This window comes from Eupeodes corollae, chromosome 3, assembly GCF_945859685.1.
Source record: "Eupeodes corollae chromosome 3, idEupCoro1.1, whole genome shotgun sequence".
Classification (NCBI taxonomy): Eukaryota; Metazoa; Arthropoda; class Insecta; order Diptera; family Syrphidae; genus Eupeodes; species Eupeodes corollae.
Window position 1 is genome coordinate 2,203,203 of NC_079149.1, and position 24,670 is coordinate 2,227,872.

Below are 24,670 nucleotides of genomic sequence, written 5' to 3' on the forward strand. Positions count from 1 at the left end.
TTTTAGTGTTTCGTTTAAAAAGTTGGTAGTTCAGTTTTTCTAAAAGTTCAACTAAAAATTACCATAAATATAGTGCTAGTTTGATTTCAAAACCTATTTTTGTTAACGGGATTTTAAGTCGAAAAGCAATTTATACCAATCTTACAAGCATTTCTTGAAAGTTTTATTCCTTATATAAAACTATAAAACAGATTGAATTTTTCTAAGAAAACTTAGAACAGAATAAAATGATTTTGAAGTCAATATATTATTTTTTTGATATCGAGATATCGATTATCAATTTCTACCAATTTGCGTACTATTTTTTGTAGATTTAAATTTTTATGAAAAAATAATCTTTTCTATAAGACAAAATTAATTTGAAGCTAATATTTTAAATTTTTGAAAAGATATTTTACTAAAAAATAATTTTTTACCAGGTTTTAGCTTGGTAAAAAAACATCAAATTAAATTTTGCTCAAAATTTTACTGAATTTTGAAAACAACTTCTTTTATAAGATGAAATTGATCAAAATCTTTAATTTTTAAAAGATATTTAAGTCGACAACCAATTTTTCTCAAATTTTTACCAGATGTCAGAAACGTTGTTCTTTGTTGCATACAATTATTTTGAAGATAAAATCATTTTTTGTTTGTACGACATTCGGGGTGACAATTATTTTTTTTCAGTTTTTTGGCATATAAAACAACGTTATTATTATATAAAATTATATTATTTTGGTAACAGGTCACATTATTACAAAATTTAATTGATGCTGCCAATAACTTCATTGGTTAGTAAAGTTTATGGGTTAAATACATTGTTAACTTCCTTTCCTGCATCTTTCTGTCTTTTTAATTCATAAAATCTTGTTATATGTACGACGAAAAAAGGTTCCCTAACGTACGAACGTCCGCACACTGTCTTTTTGTTAGTCTCGAGGGACCTTGAAACGTCAAGAAATGTCAACATTTTCAATTCGACAGATCGGACCGATTACAATAACTTCCTATGAAAAGTTAAAAATGAAAAAAAAAACAGTTAGTTCGGCTCTTTCCGTTAGTTAAAAGTAAATATTTTATTTATCTACAATTATTTTTATTTAGCTTATTTTATTATATGCATATTCCCGATTACAATAAAAATTATAAACTAAAATTGAATTTATTATTAAATTAAAAATATATATACTTATTAACTTATTTGCAATAGATTAAAAAAAGTCTACAATATCTTAAATAATTGACTTATTATTGACTAAATGATGCTAACACATAAGCAAGGGAATATTTAAATCGGAGCTGTAAGTTATTTTAAAGCATTGGTACTAAAATTCGTATCTTACATTTAAAACCTCACAGCTCCCATACTTATACAAAACAAATAAGGTATTTTTAAAAATACCTTGCAAATTAAATTTAAATTAATATGCAATAAAAGTTAGATTTTAGATTTTAAAGTTACTTGATACTTGTATTAAAGTTTGCTTCATAAATTGCAAATCTTCTTCAGAAGTCATAAACTAACGACATTATTGGTTCTAAACATGCAGAACATTGCATATCCTTTTTATTTCTAATTTCATTTAAAAATCTCGATAAATTATAATATCATTAATGGGATATGACATTATACATTTTTTTAAAACCCTATAAGATAATAAAATATTATTATTATTGTTTGATTTTTAATGCTAAAGTTAGTTAATTATGATTAAATAATTATTTTACCTAAAATTAAAACTAAAGGTAGGTACTTATGACTAGATCACACTTTTTTCTGCAGTTGAGTACGTAACCTTAACTTAAACTAGAAATTAAAAAAAAACACGCATCTGGTCTCACTGCTGTAATTCTACGTTGACTGTGTTGTGACCGTTTAATTTATTCTTATTGTCCTTAACTTTGGGTTCGTTCCAAGGTTGAGTTTCACATTTACCAAAAATTACAAACATCAAATTCCCCACAAAGAAGAAGCCCGCTGATATAAAAAATATTATTCTCCATTGAACAGGGTCTGTCTGAAAATGTTACAAATACAAAATTTCAGTTTGTTTCCTTAAACCATATTTTAACTTAATTTAACAAACCTCATCGCTAACAATAACCCCAACAGTAAGTGGAGCGAAAATACTCATGATATTTGCTATACCATTTGTAATGCCCATTAGAGTTCCGGCGAAATTGGGCGACAAATCAATGTGATTGATCAGGAATCCCAAATAGCAGGATGCATTCATTCCAACTGTCAGTGTCAGTAGGGCAACTGCTATTGTTGGATTGTTTCCATCAACAAATCCCAAACCAATAAGTCCCAACATTTGCACCCAATGTCCCATGGTGTTGAAGAATTTCCTGCTGAAGGCCAGATCTCTGCCCTTTTTTTTGTCCAAAATTTCCGAGAGGAAGAGGAAAAAGTAGCTCAGTAAGAACATCACCCAATATGGCAGTGATGACAGGAGCGCACTGTTTTTGATATCCATTCCAATGACTTTCTTCAAGTAAGTGGGAATTTCAATCAGAAGAGTCCAATAACCCCAGTTATTGGCACAGTGCACAAAGAGCAGAACATAGAATGGACACGATGTCCAAATTTCCTTCCACGGTGTCACCAACTTTGGCTTTTTCTCGTCATTAGTTTTACTAGCTACTCCATTGACGGGTAACATTTCAATGTATAACTTCTCTTCCTCGGAGATAAGATGACTCTCAGCTGGGGAGCTCGACGAGAAAAAGTACCACAGTACGGCCCATATACAGCCCACTCCTCCGGGAAAATAAAATGTGCTTGGCCAGCCCATTAATGAAGCCGCCAGCTCTCCACTTATCCAAAGCATTAAAGCGGTTCCAAATTGACCCCCCGAATAGCTTATTGTACCTAGTCTGCCACGTTCGGCGACTGGAGCCCATTTCGAAATGAGATTGTGTGTTGACGGCAGAAGACATCCTTGACAAAGGCCTTGGATAACACGTAATGTACAAACTAATGTTGATCCACCTATTCGGGCACAAACTGGTGTGAGGATTGCAAGGACAGAACATATTGTGATTCCCCAAAAGAGAACTAATTTTGCGCCATATCGTTGAGCGAGTTGTCCTGCTGGAACTTGGGTTATAACATAACCCCAGAAGAAACTGCTAAGAATTAGAGATTTTGTTCGTTCTGACCATGTGAAAACCTGAAGAATAAAAGAAGATAAGTTAAAAATTGCATAAGTCCACACCCAGCCGTTATTGCTAAGAGATTTTTTTGTAATATGCTAAAAACATATCTGGTACTTACATCAAATTCGGGATTTATGGATTCATCAGTCATTGCTACAATAGCTACGGACATATTTACACGCAACATATAGGCAACTGCCTGGCCAAAAAATATAAGAGCACATTGTAAATGACGTATTCCAAAAGCTGGTTCTGCAATTCAAAACATTGTATGACTCTATTTTTTATTTTATGAATAGATTAAAATATTAACAAAAACTTAAAATATAGGAACAGGAATTATACAAATAAAAATCTTTAGATTGCTGACATTATGTTCAGAAATTGTTTCCTCTTTTTCCTATGCTTTGATCTGAAAAATTTGAAATCAGGAAGTTCGAAGACTTCTGACCAAATTTAAAATAATAAAATGGCAAATAATTCACTCTTTATTTATATAAGCGCTCTAAAGACTTGTTATCATCTCAAAGCAGACTTCATATTAGCTCCCTAATATATATCCCTACGTGACACTGTCTTATAGGCAGACACGCAATACGACTTGGTGTAGCCTCAAATGACTGCTGCAGGAGCTGCATGGATAGGGAAGTAGAGGAAACAAGCTCTCACCTTCTCTGCACTTGCCCTGCTCTTTCATTACGACGCAGACTTTATCTGGGAGATTACCTTTTTGATAATCCCAGTGAACTAGCTATTAAGGATATCAAATAGCTTCTTCTCTTTATAAAAAGCTAAGAATGGTTCGACTATTCACGCTTATATATTATCACAATGGAGCTTTTCTTTTGGCCTAAGTGTGTGGGTTCTGTATTCGCAGCCACTATAGCCTAACCTAACCTGTATCAATTATAAATTGTTATTAAATATGTTGTACGTTGTTGTTTAACAGTGCTCAACAATATAGCTTTTCTTAAAGAACTTTATGGCCTTGAGATACAAAGACTACACTTTTCCCCAGAATTATAAAATAATAATATGCGTTTACAAATTCATATCCAAGATTGACTGATTTGATTGTTTGTCTGATAAGCCCAATGGGGAAATTACCCTGGTAAAATTCCGCTTAAATACCAGTATCGTTCTAGAGCAAAACGATGGAGTCAACATTATCGCATTAGCAACAACTTCAGCACTTCGAAGGCTGTCATTATATTATTTTCTTCGTCTTATTTATAGATTGAGCTTAAATTTTAACATTGCACTTCTTATGATGTGCAAGGCAATGTCAGTTCCATCATAGACAGTTTCAACTGAATTTGAATTTCTAACTTTGTTATGTTTATAAAGTGATAACGTCTTTACCTTGAAAGCATTTTTAATTAATTGGTCTAGAGGTAGGTACATTTATGGATTTTAGAAGAGGTTGTTCGATATGAAACTTAAATATTTAAGTTCGCTTATAAACCTCGGTTATTTCTATAATTTTCTAGCTAAATAAAAAATTGTCACACCAGTTTACTATTTTGAAGTTGAACTTAAGAACGGATATGTGCATAAATACAATATTTAAGTAATTTCTTTATTTCTGAATAAAATTATTTGTTCAAGTGCATATTTTTGTTTAATCAAAAACGGAAAACGCCGTCGGCTTCTATTTACTTATTAAAGCACGCACTCAATAATAATTTGTTCCTATTTATTCAAGTGCAATATTGAATTAGTTCATTCAAAACATCATTCAAAGTAATTTTTTCAAGAAACCATCACTCTTCAAGTAGAAGATGTCGTTGAAGAATGCAAAAGCTCTTAGTAGTAAAATGCTATGAGAATATTTATTTTATTTTATTTTAAGAATATGTAAATAGAGAAAATTATAGAAGTAGAAAAACATTATAAAGAAAAGGTTGATGAACACTATTTAATCAATAAATAAATATTTTTGTGGGAAATTATAGTTATCAACAAATACTTTGTGTTTTTGGGTTTGGTATTAAAATATTTGGGTTTTGAATACGATGAATAAACTTCGGAACCGATATCACCGAAATGTTCTGAGTTTGTTCCTATTGATAGCAACGAGGCTTAAATTGCAGTATCTACTTAGAAATGAACGTACACAGCAAACCACTAGGATGAGGCAACATTGTCAAGTGCGTTTTTTTGGTGTTCCATATATAGTACAGAAAGAAATTGCCAACAAAACGATCGGCAGTAGCTAGATTTTTGTATTTAAAAATTGGTACAACTGTAAAAAGATCTGTCAGAATAATAATAAAAAAACACAGCAATAGACGAAAGTTTTATGGAAATCAAATGTTAAAATTACCTAACTTGCTAAAACAATTGACTAAAACTAATAAAATGAACAATTTTGGAGAAGAAATGTTAAGAAATCATCTGGAAATTGAGATTCTATAAAAAAAGTTAATTTAACAATTGCAGCTTTGACATAAAATAAAAACCTCAAGAAGGGGGTTTGTTCGTAGACTACTACATTAACATGTGGTTTCAAGCGAGCTTAAAGCTCGCCTTAATTCTTTATATAACTGAATCGAGTTGAAATGAGCTTGATTTACTCGATTCCGGTCGGGGATTTGAGTCTATTCAAAATTTGTGAAGAAAAGCCTGTGTGGAAGAGTTTGTTTTACTGATAATGCATTATGGTCTGTTTATTTGTATGTTGGGTAAAAAATAATCAAATACAAACAATATTTACATGGAGTAGGTAGCGTATTCTTATATGTTGGTGAACTATTCAGCTCTTCATTGTTAAACACGCATAAAACTATCTCCTTGCACTTCATAAGAAACATCGAAACACCATTTGCATTTTAGAAAGTGCTACCAAACTTAACATTTTAAACCGTCAAAAAGATTTATTTTATCTTAAATGAGATAAACCTTTAGTGGAAGCATAGCAAAACTTAAGTATCTTTTCTATTCTTGCAAAATAAGCCCAGTTAGTCCATTTTCATTAACAAAACTATATAATATCATCAGTAACAGATTGATTTTTTTCCTCCAATAGAAAACTCATGATTCCAAATGTACAACTACTCAACGAACACAGCCATCGAGATATAAATGCAATATGAATGGTACCAACATTTAAGAACGAAATCGCATTATATCCATTGGAGACTCGGATAAATGTCAAAAACCCATCCTTAGTAAGATTCTGCTCTAACTTTTATCACCAATATTCGTTTTATGGATATTGTTTTTGTTATTCGTGTAAAATCCTACTATACTAGATAGATTTTCCAACAAACACCGGTGGTGTTGGAATTTCCTAAGATCAAATAATTAACTACTAAAACAGCGTACAGGGGCCAAAAGTGGAGTATTAGCCGGCATAACAAAGGTTCAAAGAACTGATTCCAACCCGAAATATGGTTACAACTTTTATTTAAATGATCTGAGAAACGATGAGCTTAAGATGTCAAGGCATCATAGGTTCATCAGGTTTTACGGTGTGGAGAGCTATAACCTACTATGGCACAATAGACTTCGAGCTTTTATCTGAAACAATAAACTAAAAGAACTATACATTTTTGCTGGAACAGGCATTTTCAAAAATTTAAAACATTTTTTAATCTCGTGCTTGGATTCTCCAACATCCACACTTCCAAGGTTGTTAGAAGTTGAATTCAATCAGAAGACGTGTAAGATTTGCCATGGCCATCATTCATAATTCAAAACGTTTGTTTATAGCTATCTCGTTAAGTGTATGAAGGTGGCAGACAATTAGAAGACAAGGAGCCTGGGCCCCAAATTCCCATGATTATTATAAAAATAATAAAATTATTAATCTTATAAAGGTTTATACAGAACCGGCGGAAATAATCATTATTTATGTAAAAAACACGTAATAAATAAATGTTGTATGAACATAAAATAAATAAATAAATTGGGTGGCGCAACAGTCCGTTGTGAACCAGGGCCTAGTGACTTACAACTCGCAACCATTCCTGTGTGCGAGTACTGTTGTCAGGAAGGGAAAGGACCTACAATTTTAGGCCAAATCCGAATGGCTAATTTGAGAAAGCACTTTTTCATGACAAGAATTACTCTTGAAGAAATTGTCAATTCCTCGCAGAACCAAAAGATGTTGTATGAACATAAAATGTAAAAATTTAGTGAAGAATTTTCATATACACCTTTTAGTTATTTTAGTTTTTGATCTTAGGAAATTTCAATTTATATCTAATTTTATAAATTATTAATGAAGAAATACGACCGATTCAGAGGTAGTAAACGTTCCAAAGTACAAAACTTCCACCGATTAAAAAAAACGAAAACCAATTGCAAGATGTGTGGCCTTATCCTAGTGGTCGGGAGTGTATGTTTGTGCAATTTTGAACCCTTAACTTTTCGACAGCTGTCGGAAAAAATTTGCAAAGAAAATTTATATTATATTTGACAAACATTTTAATTGATTTAGTAAAAAGATAAAACTATATGATTAAGTTATTTGGCTAAAACGATGATTTTGCTAATTTGAATTGATATCTTATCATCTTACTTTTTCTTAACTATGTATTTATGAAATAAAAATAACAAAATGGCACTTTGATTTTAAGTAATTCCCTATGATTCCTAGATGACCGCCATTTAAAATTAAAAATTTTGTTTCCCAGATTAAGGTTTGTTCGCTTTGTTTTTTTTTTACGAACCGTCATTGTTTAGACGAGTTCAGATGCATTATTCTCAATAAAAATTAATTTAATTGTTAAACTAACAAAGTGCTTAGCCCTTAAAAAGGTTGTTTCAAATTTTGAGGCTAGGGACGCCAGTCCAAAGCTTTTAATTTTGTAGATTTCAATATATTAATATATAAGATATTTCATTCTAATAATTTACATAATTTCTCGAGGGTTTGTTTGCAAGTATGGCAACGGTTTAATGTTACTCTATTTTGATCAAATATTTATTAATATGACTTAAATTCTTGCTGATATAATAAGATTTATAAAAAATCTAAGCTAGCATATGAACATTTTCAGATCATTAAACAAAAAAAGTTGTTTTAAAAAACTCACCTTTGTCATTGAATCTGCGATTGTTAACCATTTTACAATTGACTATCTATTGACGGGACGGTAACTAGAAATCTTGATGTAACTTTATGTTTTGGACTTCTATTCAACTGCAGACGTTATCAAACACTGATGTGAAAAAATCAATATGAAAATAAAATTATTGATTAAACGTCTGTTAGCCTTCGATGCACTATTCAAAAAATAATCATATTAATTTAGAAAAATATAAAATAATTCAATATAAATATTTACCTGCTTTAATTGAGACAGTATCTTGAATTTGAACAAAACCGTATGCACTTAACCGAATAAATTGCCTATAAATTTATTAATATATAAAAAATAATTAATTATGTTTGCTCAATAATTTCTATGATAACTCCATAAATGTACTTATGCTCATCGAATATGATTTTATTTCATATCCTTGTTGAAATTATTAGAATTTTGACATAAGATTTATATAAATCTTTTTGTATATATTTGAATTCAAAATATTTTATTCGTCATGGTTGAATATTGGAAAAACCTGAAAAAGAAAAGAATGTATGCATAGATTTAGTTTATAGATAAAATTAAACTGAACCATTAAATTCGAAATACAAAACAAAAAATAAAAACAAAACCAACTAATTAGTTTCAATAACATGTTTTCTTATTAAATTATTCTTCAAAAATCTAACAAACAAATCGTTATACATATTTGAATGTGGGTTGTAGTTATGAAGCCAACTGGAAAGTACGTTCTTACAAGTATTTTGACCTCCACAAAACTGGCGATTTAAAAATCCAGATTTTATGTAGTTTTTTTTGTGTTCTTTAAATTTTAAAGAATTATATGAATAACCAAGATTTGTTGAAAGAAATTATCGGATTGAATTAATTGCGAGGCATAAAGTGTAGAAATACATCAAAGGTATCAACTTTTATTTTAGGAGTACCTATCCAAAAAATATACTTCAAAAATATGTCCAAGATTTTCGCTAGTCCCATTTTAGAAAATAAACACTTTTATTCATATATTTGGTTTTAAATGTCTCAATATATCAAAACCGTAACTTGAAAACTGTGTTATAAATTAAGGAGAAGAAACATAAAAAATGGAAACATTAGCTTAATTGAGATTATTTTTTTTACTTTGAAATTGGTAAAAATTTTTACCAAATTTGCGAACTATTTCTTGTAGATTTTATTTTTTTATGAAAAAACGAACTGTTGGATTTTTATAAAAAAAAATACTGAATATCGAAAACAATATTTTCTGTGAAATAAAAAGAGTTTGAAGACAAAATTTTTAATCTGTAAAAGCTTTTCGAGTCCTAAGTGCATTTAACCAAGTATTAGTATCGTTTTTTTGTTAGGTTTTTATTTTTTGTAAAAAAAAACTGTCTGTTCGATTTTTTTCAAAATTTGTCCGAATGTTGAAAATAATATTTCTTGTAAGTTAAAATTAGCTGTAAGCCATGATCTCAAAGTTTTGAAAATATATTTGAGTCGAAATTCTATTTTAACCAACTTTGAGTAATGTTTTGTTTAGGTTTTTTTTATAAAAAAAAACTGTAAATTCGATTTTAATAAAAATTTTACCAGATGTTAAAAACGTTATTTTGTTGTTGCACAAAATTGTTTTGCAGATAAAATCATTTTTTATTCGTAAAATTTTCAAAGTGACATATTCTTTTTTCAGTTTTTTGATTTATAACAAAAAACCTTAATTAGATTCTTTTTCAAAATTGTACGAAAAAAACGTCGCGAAGGTACGTACACATGCACGCACAGACATCTTTCTAAAAAAAATTATTTCGACTCTAGGGTCCTTAAAACGTCGAGAAATGTCAAGCAATTTGACAAATCGGACCCATTACAATAACTTCCTGTCGGAAGTTAATGAAAAAGCTAGAGAGTTGAATTAAATGTTAAATTAAAAGTTTGTGACGTGATACCACTGAACAAAGGTTGTCACCTCGAATTTAACGAAAAAAAACTTGAATTTGTCTCCAGAATAATTGTAAGCAACTAAGACATGTGGTAAATTTTGACAACTGGTAAAATTTTGTTGAAAATCAAATAGACAGTTTTATTTACATTACTAAAACTTGGTAAAAATTGATTTTTGACTCAAGTATCTTTTCTAAAATTAAAAATAGTGATTTCAAATTAATTTCATCTTATAGAAAGTAGTATATTCGACATTCAGTAAATTTTATAAAAATCCAACAATCAACAAATTGGTTTTCAACTAAAAAGCTCGATAAATCTTTAAATCGAACTATTTTATTTCATCATATGAAAAATATTGTTGGTATTTTTAAGTTAATTATTTAGAAGAAATCAACTGGAAACTTTAAAAAAAAAACACGAAAACCTACAAAAGCAACAAAATACTGATAAGAAATGGTTTTTGATTAAAGTAGTGTGGTTCACATCCCATATTTTGAATCATAAAATTGTAATCTTTTCTAAATACATCAATGAACAAAAATACTCCAAAATATAATTTTATCACCTATTTTTTCTCAAGTTGAGATTTTTTGTACCAAATGCTTCTTTTTATTTTAAGTTTAGTTTTTTTCATAGATTTCTAGCTTGAATAGTTAACTATGGTCATTTCTTTCAACGTGATTCTAATAAAAATCAGAAGAAAGTGTGTCCAAAATGAATAGTTAGTAACATTTCTAATGTTATTCAAACGCACATAATATGTTAAATTTTGGTTGGATGAAAAGAATTTTGAATTCAACAAAAATGTTTCAATAAACTGTTTCTAAAGCCGCATTATCCACATCAATAAATGAGTTTGGACTTTTTGGGGGATAATGTTTCATGTTATAGTTTTTGTTGAATGCAACAATGCAATAGCCTCTTAAAAACTGATACTTACTAATGTTTAAAGTAAAATGAAGATATTTTTAACACAATTTATCACATAGAACAAAAATCAGCTTTTTTTAAATTTACAAATAAAATACAACTATATGTTGAAATGATTTTGTTTTGAAATTCAAAAAAGCGTTATATGTAAATCTGTAACAGATTTAAAAACAAAATAGTTTTGCATCTACAAATTAACATTCTAATGTTTTTCTAAATATTATCTCTCAAATTTTTATAATTTTAAATCTACATTTGAATTACATTTTAACAATAACCATAAATGCAAACTTATGTTTTTAAAATACAAATAAAACAATTGAAAACTTGAACAAACCTATGTGAAGGTTACTTGATAAATTATTGCTATTATTTAAAAATATTGAATAGCTTGAAATAAGTAAATGTGTTTCAAAACTTCACAAATGATCCTAATAGGTTATAGGAAAAGTCTCAGATAGTTTTAACACTGTCAGGGTCAGAAACCAAATCACAACTTCACTGCAAGGCGAATTTAACAGAATGATCTTGGACTAATCGTTAAACAAAAATTATTTTCACTGACACGTAAACCCTTTTTTTCCCTTGTAAATTACGAGGTAAAAAGGTTTTAAGAGATTATTTATTTCTCCATGATGAAGCATCTCAAAAGTTAAAATTATAAGTCACAGCATTATAAAGTTATTAACGGTAAAACAAAAAGACAGACGAACAAACAAACAAAACAAAATAATAATTTAAAACAAAAACCCCGAGCAGCATCTTCAAACTTCATACTCTTAAAAATAACAAATTTACGACTTTTTTTTAGGATATTTATTTCAAACCGAAAACCGGATCGCGATCGGCTTTGCCCCAAATGCAAAACTCAGGGGTGTTTGCCGCTCCAAGCTCCGAGCGAACCATGGAACGGCAGCGGCAGCAGCGGCGCCGCCGCAACAGCATTCTTCCATCCGAATTGAATCATAATAATAATTCTTTGTCGCAGGTAACAAGCAATTAAAAGTTATTTTTAGTATCAAATGCGTGCAGGTACAGTAAAGAAAAAAGAGTAATGTCAATATGGACGGATAAAATGGAATCAATTTAGCTTGATCATAAAATTGAAACAACACATTTGATTTCATTTAATTTTTGTTTTCTTTTTTTCATTTTTGCACATTGAAACGAGTGGAAAAATACTGAGTCTCTTCTCAAAAAATAAAACATTAAAATGCACTTAGAAATCTGCCTGATGCCTTAAGACTTATGCCTTACGCTTGGGGTACCGAATTTGAGAAATAAACAAAAATCACTAGTTTTAGACTTGACCTTTAGTACGTCTAAAACAAAATTATTGAAAAAAGTAGAACAATTTTAAAATACATTAAATTAAAGATAATAATTTGTTCAAAACTATAAAATAAATTTATATATAAATTTGTATGTACCTTTTAGAAAAACACTAACAATTACAAAAGTACCACGAAAAACCTTAATTAAATGCAAGAAGACAGTCACCCGCGATATCATGTTGGCGCATTACAAAACGTCAAACCGCGAGAAGAAGTACATTGCCACTGGTTTGGTTTAGTCGGGTCTTTGGATTACAACGACAACAGTAAGCAAAACCAACCGGTCGGTATATTTAGAAGTCCAAACTAACTATAGATGCGAGATACGATATTATATGTACGAGTTTTTGTATATAAATTTCGAAGTGGAGTGGGAGCCTTACAAATGTCCAGATTAAGTGGCTACATTGGATTTTATTTTTCTTCAACCTCCAGCTCCACTTCACATCACTTTACTTCATGGTGTGGTGGACAGTTTTCGCGAATTCAAATAACAGTGAGATTTAAAATAATCGTAATGCTGCGGAAGTCATGCTTGAACAAAAAAAATAAAATAAAAATAAAATAAAACCAATGATAGTTAGTATTATTTATGATAGAGGTGTTGCCAATGCTGAGTTTAAGTACTTTATTTGGGGCAACTTTTAAGATACCTATTACTACCTATTTACTTAACGTTTAAGATGCTGCTTTTTGTTTAAGTTTTTGTCTTTAGTTATTTTGCCAATAATGTAAAACCATTCATGTTTCAAAATTAGAAAAATCATGAAATTTCAAGCAGATGAGAAAGTGAGTACTATTTAAAACTTTTTACAAGAACGATGTTGAGGAACAAATTTTAATAAATCAGCTATTTGATTGATTTGCATTAGGATTTGTGTTCGAAACCTAAGTTTAGTTATGCCCCTATATATGCCTTGCTCTTTGAACTCCTCAAGCTGCACAAATCTTCGTTTTCACTCAACATCTGCACCCCAGGCAATCCTTGGGCATTTTTCGTTTCTTACTGATTTTTTAAAAAGCAAAATTGGGCGTATTCATAGAGAATTACTAAAGTCGCAATTCCTTGATCTATAGTTTAAGTCTTGTTGATTAAATAAACACAGCTCTTAATCATAGTCAATTTTTCTGATGTGTTTAATAAAACCCCAGTTTAAGGCTGTATTCTTCATTCTAACTTCATTCGCGACGAATTAAAAACTCATGTAAAATAAATTTTAAAATCGACGTATATTCGTTCATCCGTTGGTCGTTGGTCGTGCTCATGTGAATAGTGCTTTATATTTTTAAACTTGTTATTTTGTACTGTCATGTTTCTGTTATAAACGATATCATTCCTAAAAATTCTTGTCGCTTAATTTAAATGAATTGAACCTTGTTTTGTACATTTTTCTTTTTCTTAATGGCATATAAATAACTAATACTCCTCTAAGAAATTATTATCTTCTTTAATTGCGGTATCAATCGACATTTTTATTTGATATAATTTACTTTTTCAGTTTTTCAATTCACAAACAAAAATCAAATATGACATTTGGCTGTGATAATAACAACTTAAGGACAGCAATTGCTTTGTTTATAGTTAAACCACAGATTAAACCCTAAACTTAGGTTTAAATTTATTTATAAATAGTCTAAACTCCGGACTTCATTAATAACATTTTAGCAAGAGTTTAGCAAACATCTATTAATATGCGTCTACATAAATATTATTATAGATTTACGTTATCACTTTATAAAAGTGAATTGCATGAATTGACTATCAACGCTAAGTTTAAAATGAAAAAGTAGATGTGAAGGATTTAGTTGTAAGAAGAAATAGATACAAATCAAACAAATTATATATCAAAAGAGAATAAGATATCCTAAATTCAATTGAAATAAAGTGGGCCACGTTTATAATCGATTAAAAACGTCCCAAGGGATTCTTTTAGAAAAACTTTTCCGGTTGCATTTGCTTCTAATCCTTATATACTACTGCCACGAATTTTTTGATCATATAATTTTTCAATGAAAATATTTATGGAAAAATCACTGCATAAACGTGAAATGTTCATCATTTTTAAATTGCCATATTTGCATACATAGAGTTTATATTGTACACTTTGGAAAAATAAAAAAAATATTTTTTAAGTACTTAAAAACGTACACTGCAATGGTATCACTGTCGTGCCAGACATACATAAGTCCATTACCTACCTGTCGATACAAAAATTGTTAAATTTTGAAACGTAACTTCATCAGTGATTTTAACCCAGTTTTTGTGTTAGCTGTTTTGCAGTTTTGCCAGTTTGTCACTGCCAAAAAAGGAGTGGTCTATGCCAAAATAAATGAAAACATCACATGTTTGCAGTAAAAGGCATTCGGACAAGGTGCAGATTCTAATTCATGTTATTCGTGCTCGAGCTTTAATAGTTCTAGTTTTGATTTCTTCTTCTTTTTTTATTTATTATTTTATTATTATTATTATTGTTTTTTTTTTATTGTAGCTTTTATGTTAATCTTTATAATTTAGCTTAAATGGCTATAAGAGTTATAAGTTGTGGTATAAGCTTAAAATCTGGGGCTTATGAGTAATCGCATTTAAGGTATTTTTGTGTTACACCCAATAAATTCACAATGAATCTGATCATTATTTATTTTATATCTGTTGCGTGGTTTTTAAAATAAAAATGTTTTTTTTTTTTTAATTTTGTTTGTTTTTTTCTTGTTCTTATAAGTAGATATATAACTTAGGCGACTGATTAAAAAGGGTATTAAAAATTCAAATAAATTAACGAAATTAATATGCAAAAGGTGTCTTATTGAATTTATGTCATTATCATAATTTGCTGATTTGGTTTCTCCTTGCCATACGAGCCAAAGGTCTTATATTAAGTCTCATAAGAAGGTTCTTGGAGACAGTATAATAATTTCTTCAGATTCTAAGGATTTTTTTTCTTTTATTACAGATAAATCTGGAATTGCTTATTGGTAAATATTAAAGTATAATTTAGTGAGAAGATGTTGTTGTTATTTAATTTTGGGGAAACACCTTAAGTTTTGGTAAATTGAAATAACAAGTGGTTTTAATTTGCAGTGCAAGAATATAGAAAAAACTTTAGATATAGATAAACTTTAAAAAATATTGAACTTTATAAGAAATTAAAAGTATTAGCATCCACAAAGAATTGTTGTATGGTTAAAAATTAAAAATAAATTATGCATTTCCAGTAATGCAAGAAAAGCCAGTGTCTAAATAATTAGAAGTGAACATCAAAATAAATTTTCCAAAACTAAGTTCTCTTTTAAGTATATCACAACATTCAAACCCGTTTGATAATTTGTAATGTTTTTGAATCAATTAAAGTACAATTTTGAAAATATCTAAAAACGAATTTTTTTGTTAAATTTTGTAAACTCATTAGGACATATGTATATTCATAGATATTTGCTAAACTCTTGCTAAGTTGTTAGAAAGCAAGTCCACAGTTTAGGCTATTTATTAATAAATTTAAACCTATGGTTTAACATAGGAAAAGCTGTGTTTAAATAGTTATTATCACAGCCAAATGTCAAATTTGATTTTTGTTTGCGAATTGAAAAGCTGAAAAGGTAAATCATATGAAATAAATTGAACGTAAACTTGCTGGTGTAGCTCTTCTTATTGGCAAGTTTTGCTAAAAAGTTCTTTGCCTTACTGCGATAAGTTTTCCTGCCGTGTTCGCGTTTTATATTTCCCTTGGTGTTAATTTAAAATATTATGGAACGTTGTTAGCTGTTTTTTTTTTTATTTTCTATTAAATAGTTTTGTTTTACTTACTTTTTTCGACATCCAATTTGAGTATTGACAGCACAAAATAACTATTTTTTTTTTTATAATTTACAGGTACTCAAGCTGTTATTAGTACCTTTTATATGTTTATATTTAAACACAGTTCGAGCATTAGGAAAATAGGGAAGGACTTGTGAGGAGATACCGGTGCACATTAGTCTTAAACTTCTGAACATCGAAATTGGAGGGAAAAACAGAGTTAACAGAGCTAATATAACAGTATTTCTTTGCTTAGAGTACAAACTTAAACTAGGGTTTTACCAAACACATCAGGAAAATCGATAGGAAAAAGAGCTGTGTTTATTTAATCAACAAGCCTTAAATATAGATCAAGAAATCATGACTTTAGTAATTCTCTATGAATACGCGCCATTGTTTTTAGCAGGAAGGAGACTGTTCTTTGAGGGGCTATACTATTATTATTATATTTCCAAAAAATAAAACAATACCTATATATTCCAAAATATTCTGTGAAAATTTCAAGATCATATCTCTAATACGAGTATGTTCCAAATTACAGCCGTCTAAAGATCGACTGGGGGGTATTTTAGAGGAATACAAATTGACGATTAGGCAATAAAAAATTGATGATTTTATACATAGGTTAAGTTATTGTTAAAGTGGCTGTCTGTCCGTGATGAAGTAGGACCAACTTAGGCCAGTTAAATGGCCCATTGTGATACCACATGAATCTTAAAGCTTTGTGCTAATCTCAATGAAACCAGTTTGAGTCCCTTACGAAACGTGAGAGGCTGATTATGTTAATATGATTTATATCGTTTAGATCATTACAGATGAATTCTCCTAGGTAATTCTTATGTTTTTGGGCTAGAGCAGGGCATGTTTGTCACCCTTCTTCTGCTTCTGCAAAAGTCATTTGAGAATACGCTTAGCCGTGTGAAGTGCTTTCCTTTAAGACAGTGACACGGCAATGCCACCGATTATCGAGCTTATATGCGATCTGCTTAGAGATAGCAATCACCTTGATCGCTTTAAATATAGTGTAGGCATAGCGTCCTGCATTAGCAATAGTTTACATGTAGCGACTGGTATGCCAGCATTTCCCAAACACGGTAGAATACGTTGTACAGTACCATTCCAGGCGAACTCATCTGCCTTATAGTTTTTAGAATGCCCGGTGGCGGCGCGCAGTGGCACACCTTGTATGGGGAACCGGAAAAAAACTCTATAAAATCTGAACCACTAAATTGAATTTCATGAAATTTTCAGAGAAGATTGATTAATACAAGGAAAATCAACTATAAAAATAGCCACCCACTCCCACTCCCATAGGAAGAGGCAATGCCGTTTGACCAAAACATGGTTTAATATTTGGGGCCCTCAAAAACCCAATTTTTGAAGAAATCTTTCTCAAACAATTTAGAGTTTTTGTAATGGCTATTTTGTTCATAATTATGTTAATAAGTGTTTAGCTTCTCCACTCATCAAATAATTTTTGGACTTTGGTTCAGGCCTTAAAAATGAAATAAAGGGATCAGTCGATATCATCTACATCTTCGTTTGTAGCCGCCCTTGAAATTATCCTCAATTGTTGGATCCAAAATATCTGTTATCCTTATTTCGGCTGAGCCTCCTTTGATAAGCTACCAATGAGAAGTTCACAAGATTCTATAATTTTCTTTCCGTGTAAAAGAATCTTATGAACACTTGATGGTATGTAGTACCAAGGATATAATTAAACAGCGATATTCGCAGTTTCAATACAGTATACTTTCCACTTTGATCTCTACCAGTCAAAAACAACTTTAAAATTCCCTTACATTTACCATAACACTGGGACATTCTTTTTTTTGGGATAGATAGTGAAAAGGGGTATCGAAATCTGACTAAGAATTCCAAAAAATATTTAAAAAACGATATATCATGAACACACTCTTTTTATCTACCGGGGAAACTCATTATTTTTACCTGACTTTTCAGATTCAAATGGCTAAAAAATCTAAATTCGGACGTCTTCGGGTGAGATTTTCAAAAGCAATTAACTGGCTTACAGTGCAAACAGCGCTAACAGTCAACACATTATTTGAATTTGAAAAAACCTTTAAAAACCGTTTTTCGTAAAAGAACATACTATCCTATTTTAAATTACAAAAAAACTATGATTTTATGTGTCTGTTCTATTTCAAACATTTACAAAAAACAACATTTAAAAAGGTGCAAAATAAGCAATTTCAGACTACTCATATTTTTTCCAAATTTCCTTGTTTTTCAACTTTAATTGAAAATACATATCTGCGACAGTTTAAATCTACATATTTCCGAATTCTCCATCCATGTTTTAAAATTTTTTTAAATCCTCCTTTGGTAAACAGGTTTTTTCCGCTATTTCCCCACTGTGCGGCGGCGCGGCGGGCGGTGCCCAGCAAAGGTACATATTAACAAATTGTGCCATCTCCATAAGATGATCGACAGTTGTGGACTGTTATAGTGCTTGCAGAGACAGAGTTCAAAGATTTGAGAGCGTCCTGGCTACCTGATAAAATACGAATGTTGATGTCACCTTTTTTTTAAGCCAGGACAAGGCTTCTTTTATCGTCAAAAGTTCCGCCTGGAACACGCTACAAAGATTGGCAAGGTGAAATGAGAGACTTATTTTCGGTCGTTAAGAGTACACACCTTCAAAAACCCCTTTTTTTTAGCTATCTGTATGAAAGTGGACTAGTCTTCCAGAATTGCCCTATTCTCTCAGAAAGACTTGGAAGGTATAGAAATCTGGAAGTTTCTGTAGAATTGCAGTTGAGGGATGGTGTAGCCTGAGTGCTTTGGAATTAATTATTTAATTACCCAAATTGTCAGTGTTCAAAATGTTAAAGCCTGCTTATGAATGTTTATGAAATTGATGACTTTAGTATTAGTTTTTCTTGATTTCAAAATTAGAAATAAATAAAAATCATGCAAAAACAATTAACATTTGTTTTATTTTTGATAAAAGTCAAGCTTAAAAAAATTTAGTAAATTTAAGTAAAATTGGATATCATGAGAGAGCTTATGAGGTTTTTTTTGTTGAAACTTATGCATTACTTAAGTTTAAATATTTAAAATTTTAAAACCTTTCGCATACAAGTTTTAACTGTTTCAATTCAATTGCAGACAAAATTTCCTCACTGTCCTGTTGGCTCTAAAACATTCTTATGTCAATTTTAATTCCATAAATAAAACTAAACCTATTTTATTTTTCCAAAATTTAAAAATAGATGAAGACAATTTTAAACATTAAATGAGTAAACTGGAAAAGCCTGTCCAGGAATCGGAATTTTAAACAAATGAGTTCGAAGTAATAAATGTATTCCAGACATAATATTTAGTTTAGTTCTTTTGTTTTGTCAACATAAATTATTATATAAATAAATAAAAACAGCGCAAAAAAAATAAATAAATCACGTGAACTCAAAAATATAAAAATTTGTCCCACATTTTTCTTTTGCCATATTATTAATAGTTAACTAAAAGTTCTAAATTTTTTTTGCAATAAAATTGAAAAAATACAAACATGCATACATAGCTAACACAAGAACTCAATTTTGTTTTTGTTTTTTAAATAATTTAAATTCATGGTATAAAATTAAAAAGAAAACAACCTGTGTGATCGGGAGTGCGCCAAAAATGTTCGATTATTATTCACGTGGTTAAAGTGACTGTATCTACTTCATGAATGCAAAATAGAAAACATAGAAGAATGTCGAAGAACGTTGAAGAACACCGACCATGTCTCAGGAACTTACTCTTCATATTTTTGAGGAATATCGATCGTGGGGGGAAAATATCATGATAAGGTTTAGTTTTAATTTAAAGCAAACATTTAAAAAAGAATTATTTCTTTAAAGTTTTGTTCAACGGTAAGGACGAAGTTTTAAAAAAATCTCAGTAGGCGAGCAATTCTTCGAATCCAATACATAAAAGGAAACGTGGCAACCCTATAATTCTCAAACCACAATACTTAATTGCAATGCAAACACGAGTATGAGTAAACCAAAGCAACGCGGTTGTGTCCCTTTGCATTCTGTCAGACTTTTTAATTTGAAACTCCCGATTTGTTGAGCATAGGTACGGGTACGAGTACGAGTACGAGTACGAGTATCTTACACCGGACTGTGCTGTGCGTTATTTTATTTTTAGTACGGTGAGAGAGGCGCATGATGGTTAAGTGGATGTGGATATTTATTTTTAGAACCGACTTACTGATGAAGTTCAGAAATGAGAAAATACAAAAACGGATGGTTTTGTTTATGACTAGTACCAGAGTCGTTTGTCTCCTTTCGTTCTCCTCATACGAGTATGGCTATTTGCACGTGTCTTTTAGAAAATCAGTTTACATTAAAAATAATTGTTTTTTCTTACCTTTTTTCAATACCCAAAGGATGTTAAAGTTTTTAAAAAATTCAAAAAAAAAGAATACAAACTGGAACTAAAAACAATGCACTAAACTAGAAATTAATTAAAACTAAAATAGCAACAAAACAAAAATTGTACAGAAGACGGATAGAATATTAACGAAACGCTTCTGCTGACACTTAGTGGCCAAATGCGTGTCTCGAATTATGTATTGTAGACCAACTTCATATTACGCTATTTTATCATGCTATGAGCTGTGAGTACGCGGCGTGTAACGAACATATTTTTAAAGTAGGTATCTCGTGCTTCGATGGGATAAAGTGTAGTTGGTACTCGTATGCTTTTTGTTTAATTTTTGTTGTTGTTAAGATAAAAGTATCCATAGTTTTTGTTATGTTTTTGGGGATAGTTTGTTATCAATATTGTGATATGTTTTTGATAATATCTTATTATTTATTTATAAAAGTTATGATTAGCAATGTTCATTTAAAAAATTAACAATTCAAGTAGGATTATGTGCGTGCAAATATGTATGTTAATAAGGAATGATTTACAGTTGAGTCTCCTTAACTGTAATGTTTATTGTTTATTTTGTTTGATGATTGAAATTTGTATTTGGTTTTTCATTGTACTTTAAATTCTGAAGGACAATAACATAAACTTGAAAAGAATAAATTTATCAGTTGATGTGTTTTAAGAAAGTTTAAAATAAAAGAGGCTGCCTTAAGAAATTTTAAATGTTATTTTTTATGACTTATGAGATAGATTTTTATTTGAAAAACTTAAAAAAGTATGCAATCAACGTTTGATGTTAAGCTGCATTTTGGAGAAATTTGCAAGTTATGTTAATTAAGGAATATTGTTTATTTAATTTCTTTTCCTGTTTAGAACATATTGTATTCTTTAAAAAAATTAAACAAGTGTTTATAACAATATTTGGCATAAGATGAAATAAGTTTGAAATGAATACCTTTGTTTTCAAGATATTTGAGTTTAAAATCATTTTTAAATATATTTTGTGGTTTTTTTTTTGTAAATAAACTGTCAATTCGATTTTTCTAAGAATTTTACTAGATGTTATAAAAGTTATTCTTCGTTGCATATTATTCTTGAAATTTATATAATGTTCTGTAAAATATTCAAGGTAATAAATAATTTTGTTCGGTTTTTACATGCGACATATAGGAACTTTATGGCAAGTATTGCATTTGAACTCGAGATTTGAATCAAACACGACTACGATGGAATAGATGTCAAAAAGATGGGTCCCTTGACTACGTCCGTCGTTTGTCTCCTGTATATCTGTCTGTCCTCGACCTTACAGCCAACATTTTTGAGTCGATTGATTTAAAATGTATAAATAAAGCCGTGCGAGTTGGGTGTTTTATTTAAGTTTTAAGACTAAAAATAACAGTAGTTCCCATCCAAATTTGTTGGGCAAAAATCGAAAATTAAATTAATTTCTCTAGAACTAATCAACCGATTTCAATAATTTTGTCCGCACAATAATTTTTGATCATCAAATTTGTCATTTTTAAATTCCCATAGGTAGTTATTGTAATGGGTCCGATTTGATATTTCTTGACGTTTCAAGGTCCCTAGAGTCGAAATAAAAGATTTTTAGAAAGATGTCTGTGAGTGCGTGTGTATACGAACATATGTACGTTCGTACCTCCGTACGTCCGTACGTTCCCTACGTTTTTTCGTCGGCCTAAGCTCAAGACCCAGAAGAGATATCGAATTTAAATAAACTTTGTTATACGGGTAATAGTCTAGAAAGGGCTCTCAACAAAATTGTGTGGGTAGTTTAAATAACATAGCAGTTTAAAAAAAGGTGAACATTTTGGTTAACCCTAAATATCTCACGAATCAAAAATGCTAGAGACTTGAATTAAATTATATATAATATATTCTAACGTGATACCATTTTACAAATGCGAAATAATTTTATCTCCAAAACAAATTTGTGCCACGAAAAATAACTTTTTCAACATCAGGTAAAATTTTGAATAAAATCGAATTGGCAGTTTTTTTTTATAAAAAATAAAAATCTAGATAAAAAATTACTCATTGTTGGTAAAAATTGATTTTCGACACAAATATCTTTTCAAAACTTTGAGATCATGATTTCCAGTTAATTTAAACTTTTAGTAAATATTGTTTTCAACATCCTGAAAATTTTTGAGAAAAATCAAATTGATAGTTTTTTTACAAAAAATAAAAACTTAAACAAAAAAAATAATAAATTTGGTAAAAATTGACTTTCAACTCAAATATATTTCCAAACTTTGAGATATTAGCTTTAAACTACTTTTATCTTTTTAAAAATATTGTTGTAAACACTCAGTAAAATTTTAAGAAAAATCTAATAAGCTTTTTTTTTCAAAAAATTAAGACCTAACAAAACAACAATACTAAAACTTGGTAAAAATTTACTTACGACTCAAAAATCTTTTGAACATTAAAAATATTGTCTCCAAACTCTTTTTATTTCACAGAAAATATTGTTTTCGATATTCAGTCGTTTTTTTTGTAAGAATCCTACAGTCCGTACGAAAATTTGTTATAAATTGATGTTCGTTTCTTGATATCTCTCAAATTAATTTCGTTTATCCAATTTGTAAAAATTTAAGAAATGCTACTAAAATTTTTAAAAAGGTTTTTTTTTCGACTAAAAATCTATTTAACAAAACTAGATTTTCAAACTAAACTAAACGAAAACCTACAAATTTTTAGGCAAAATAAATCCACAGACTGGCCTATATTTTATTTTAGTTTTAATACTAAAAATAACAGTTGTTCGTATCCAAATTTGTTGGTCAACCGAAAATTAAAATTTTTTCAAAAAAAGTACCCCGTTATTTTATTTTTAAATTTTGTCAAGAATTAATCAACCGATTTTAATAATTTTTTTCTGCACAGTAATTTCTTATGATCAAATTTCATTGTTTTTATCTTTTACATTGTATATGTATATAATTTTATATATACAAAATAATTAAAAAAAAACTTCAACATCAAATTAATAAATAATTAAGATTATTTTGAAAAATCAAATTGTATTGCAATTAAAACAAACTTTTGTTGCCGATACATCGCGTTAGATACAAGAAATATTTTTAAAAAGACTCTTTGGATACAAGACCAACTTCTTTCTTCCTAGCCATGTATTTATTTTATTTTTTTTATTTTATTTTATTTATAATGATTACAGGGTGTGAAAGTTCTTAAAAATTCTGTTTGACGTCACATTGTTTAATATTACATTTATTTAAAACCAATAACGTTATTAGTTGGTAAGATAATTGGGTTCAACCACATTTTCCATATTTTTAAAGTATTTTTATGAAACAAAATATCCTAGAAGTCAGATATGGTTCAATAACAAAGGATCTCAATCTTACGGACGTGCGAACTATTGAAATTAATCAATAACGTCTAAAAGGAAATCAATATTTAAACAAAAATAGAATTTCTTTAATTTATGTTGAAATTAAAAAATAAGATCAAAGTTAAAATAAATACAAACATAGGACCAAAAATTAAAATTCCTTAGAAAAAAAATATTTTAAAATAAACGGTAGGACTTTGTTTAAAAAAAACTACTTATTATTTTCAGTCATATTTAAAATTCTCAGAGAAAATTTTTATTATTAAAAGCCAACTTAAGAAAGAAAATGTTATAGTAAATTTAATAAATTTCTATCTGTTCATTTTCAAGAAAATGGATGTTTTCGATTTTTTTTACCAACAATTTTGTATGGGCACTACTGTTAGGGGCGAGGACAAACTTACGTACGGATGGAATGGGGAGACCCACTTTTTTGGCACTACGAAGGTGACCATGTTTTATTGAAATCTCTATTTTTTTCGAATTTTAAACCTGACATTTTCTTAGAATTTTTATATTGTTTTATAACTTATTCTTTTTACTATAGAACTTGTGAAAGTTTAACTTTTTTAGCAAATAAATTATTTTTAATTGATCACTTGGAAATGGCGAGTTTCTAAATACTTTTCAACATTCAACAATTACACCTATTAACAAATCAGGTGGTAGGCAAGATCTTTCAAACTATCGTTCAATTAGTAAAATTGCTACGATTTCCAAA

The 24,670-nt window shown here is 29.4% G+C and overlaps 1 protein-coding gene across 2 annotated transcripts; it reads right to left on the reverse strand.

Moving 5' to 3' along the window:
• Positions 1 to 1,025: 1,025 nt before the first annotated feature.
• Positions 1,026 to 12,901, reverse strand: LOC129952040 (putative inorganic phosphate cotransporter). 2 transcript variants are annotated; one of them, XM_056064465.1, is made up of 7 exons: positions 12,488 to 12,901; positions 8,580 to 8,715; positions 8,439 to 8,503; positions 8,187 to 8,312; positions 3,263 to 3,396; positions 2,070 to 3,158; positions 1,026 to 2,000 (listed from the first exon to the last, which is right to left on the reverse strand). In XM_056064465.1, the coding sequence occupies exons 4-7, from the start codon at positions 8,215 to 8,217 to the stop codon at positions 1,821 to 1,823; spliced, it is 1,434 nt and encodes a 477-aa protein (XP_055920440.1). In that variant the 5' UTR covers positions 8,218 to 8,312; positions 8,439 to 8,503; positions 8,580 to 8,715; positions 12,488 to 12,901; the 3' UTR covers positions 1,026 to 1,820. The 2 variants fall into 2 exon arrangements, with proteins under 2 accessions (XP_055920440.1, XP_055920439.1); XM_056064464.1 differs by having other exon boundaries at positions 8,187 to 8,376.
• Between the last annotated feature and the right edge of the window lie 11,769 nt (positions 12,902 to 24,670).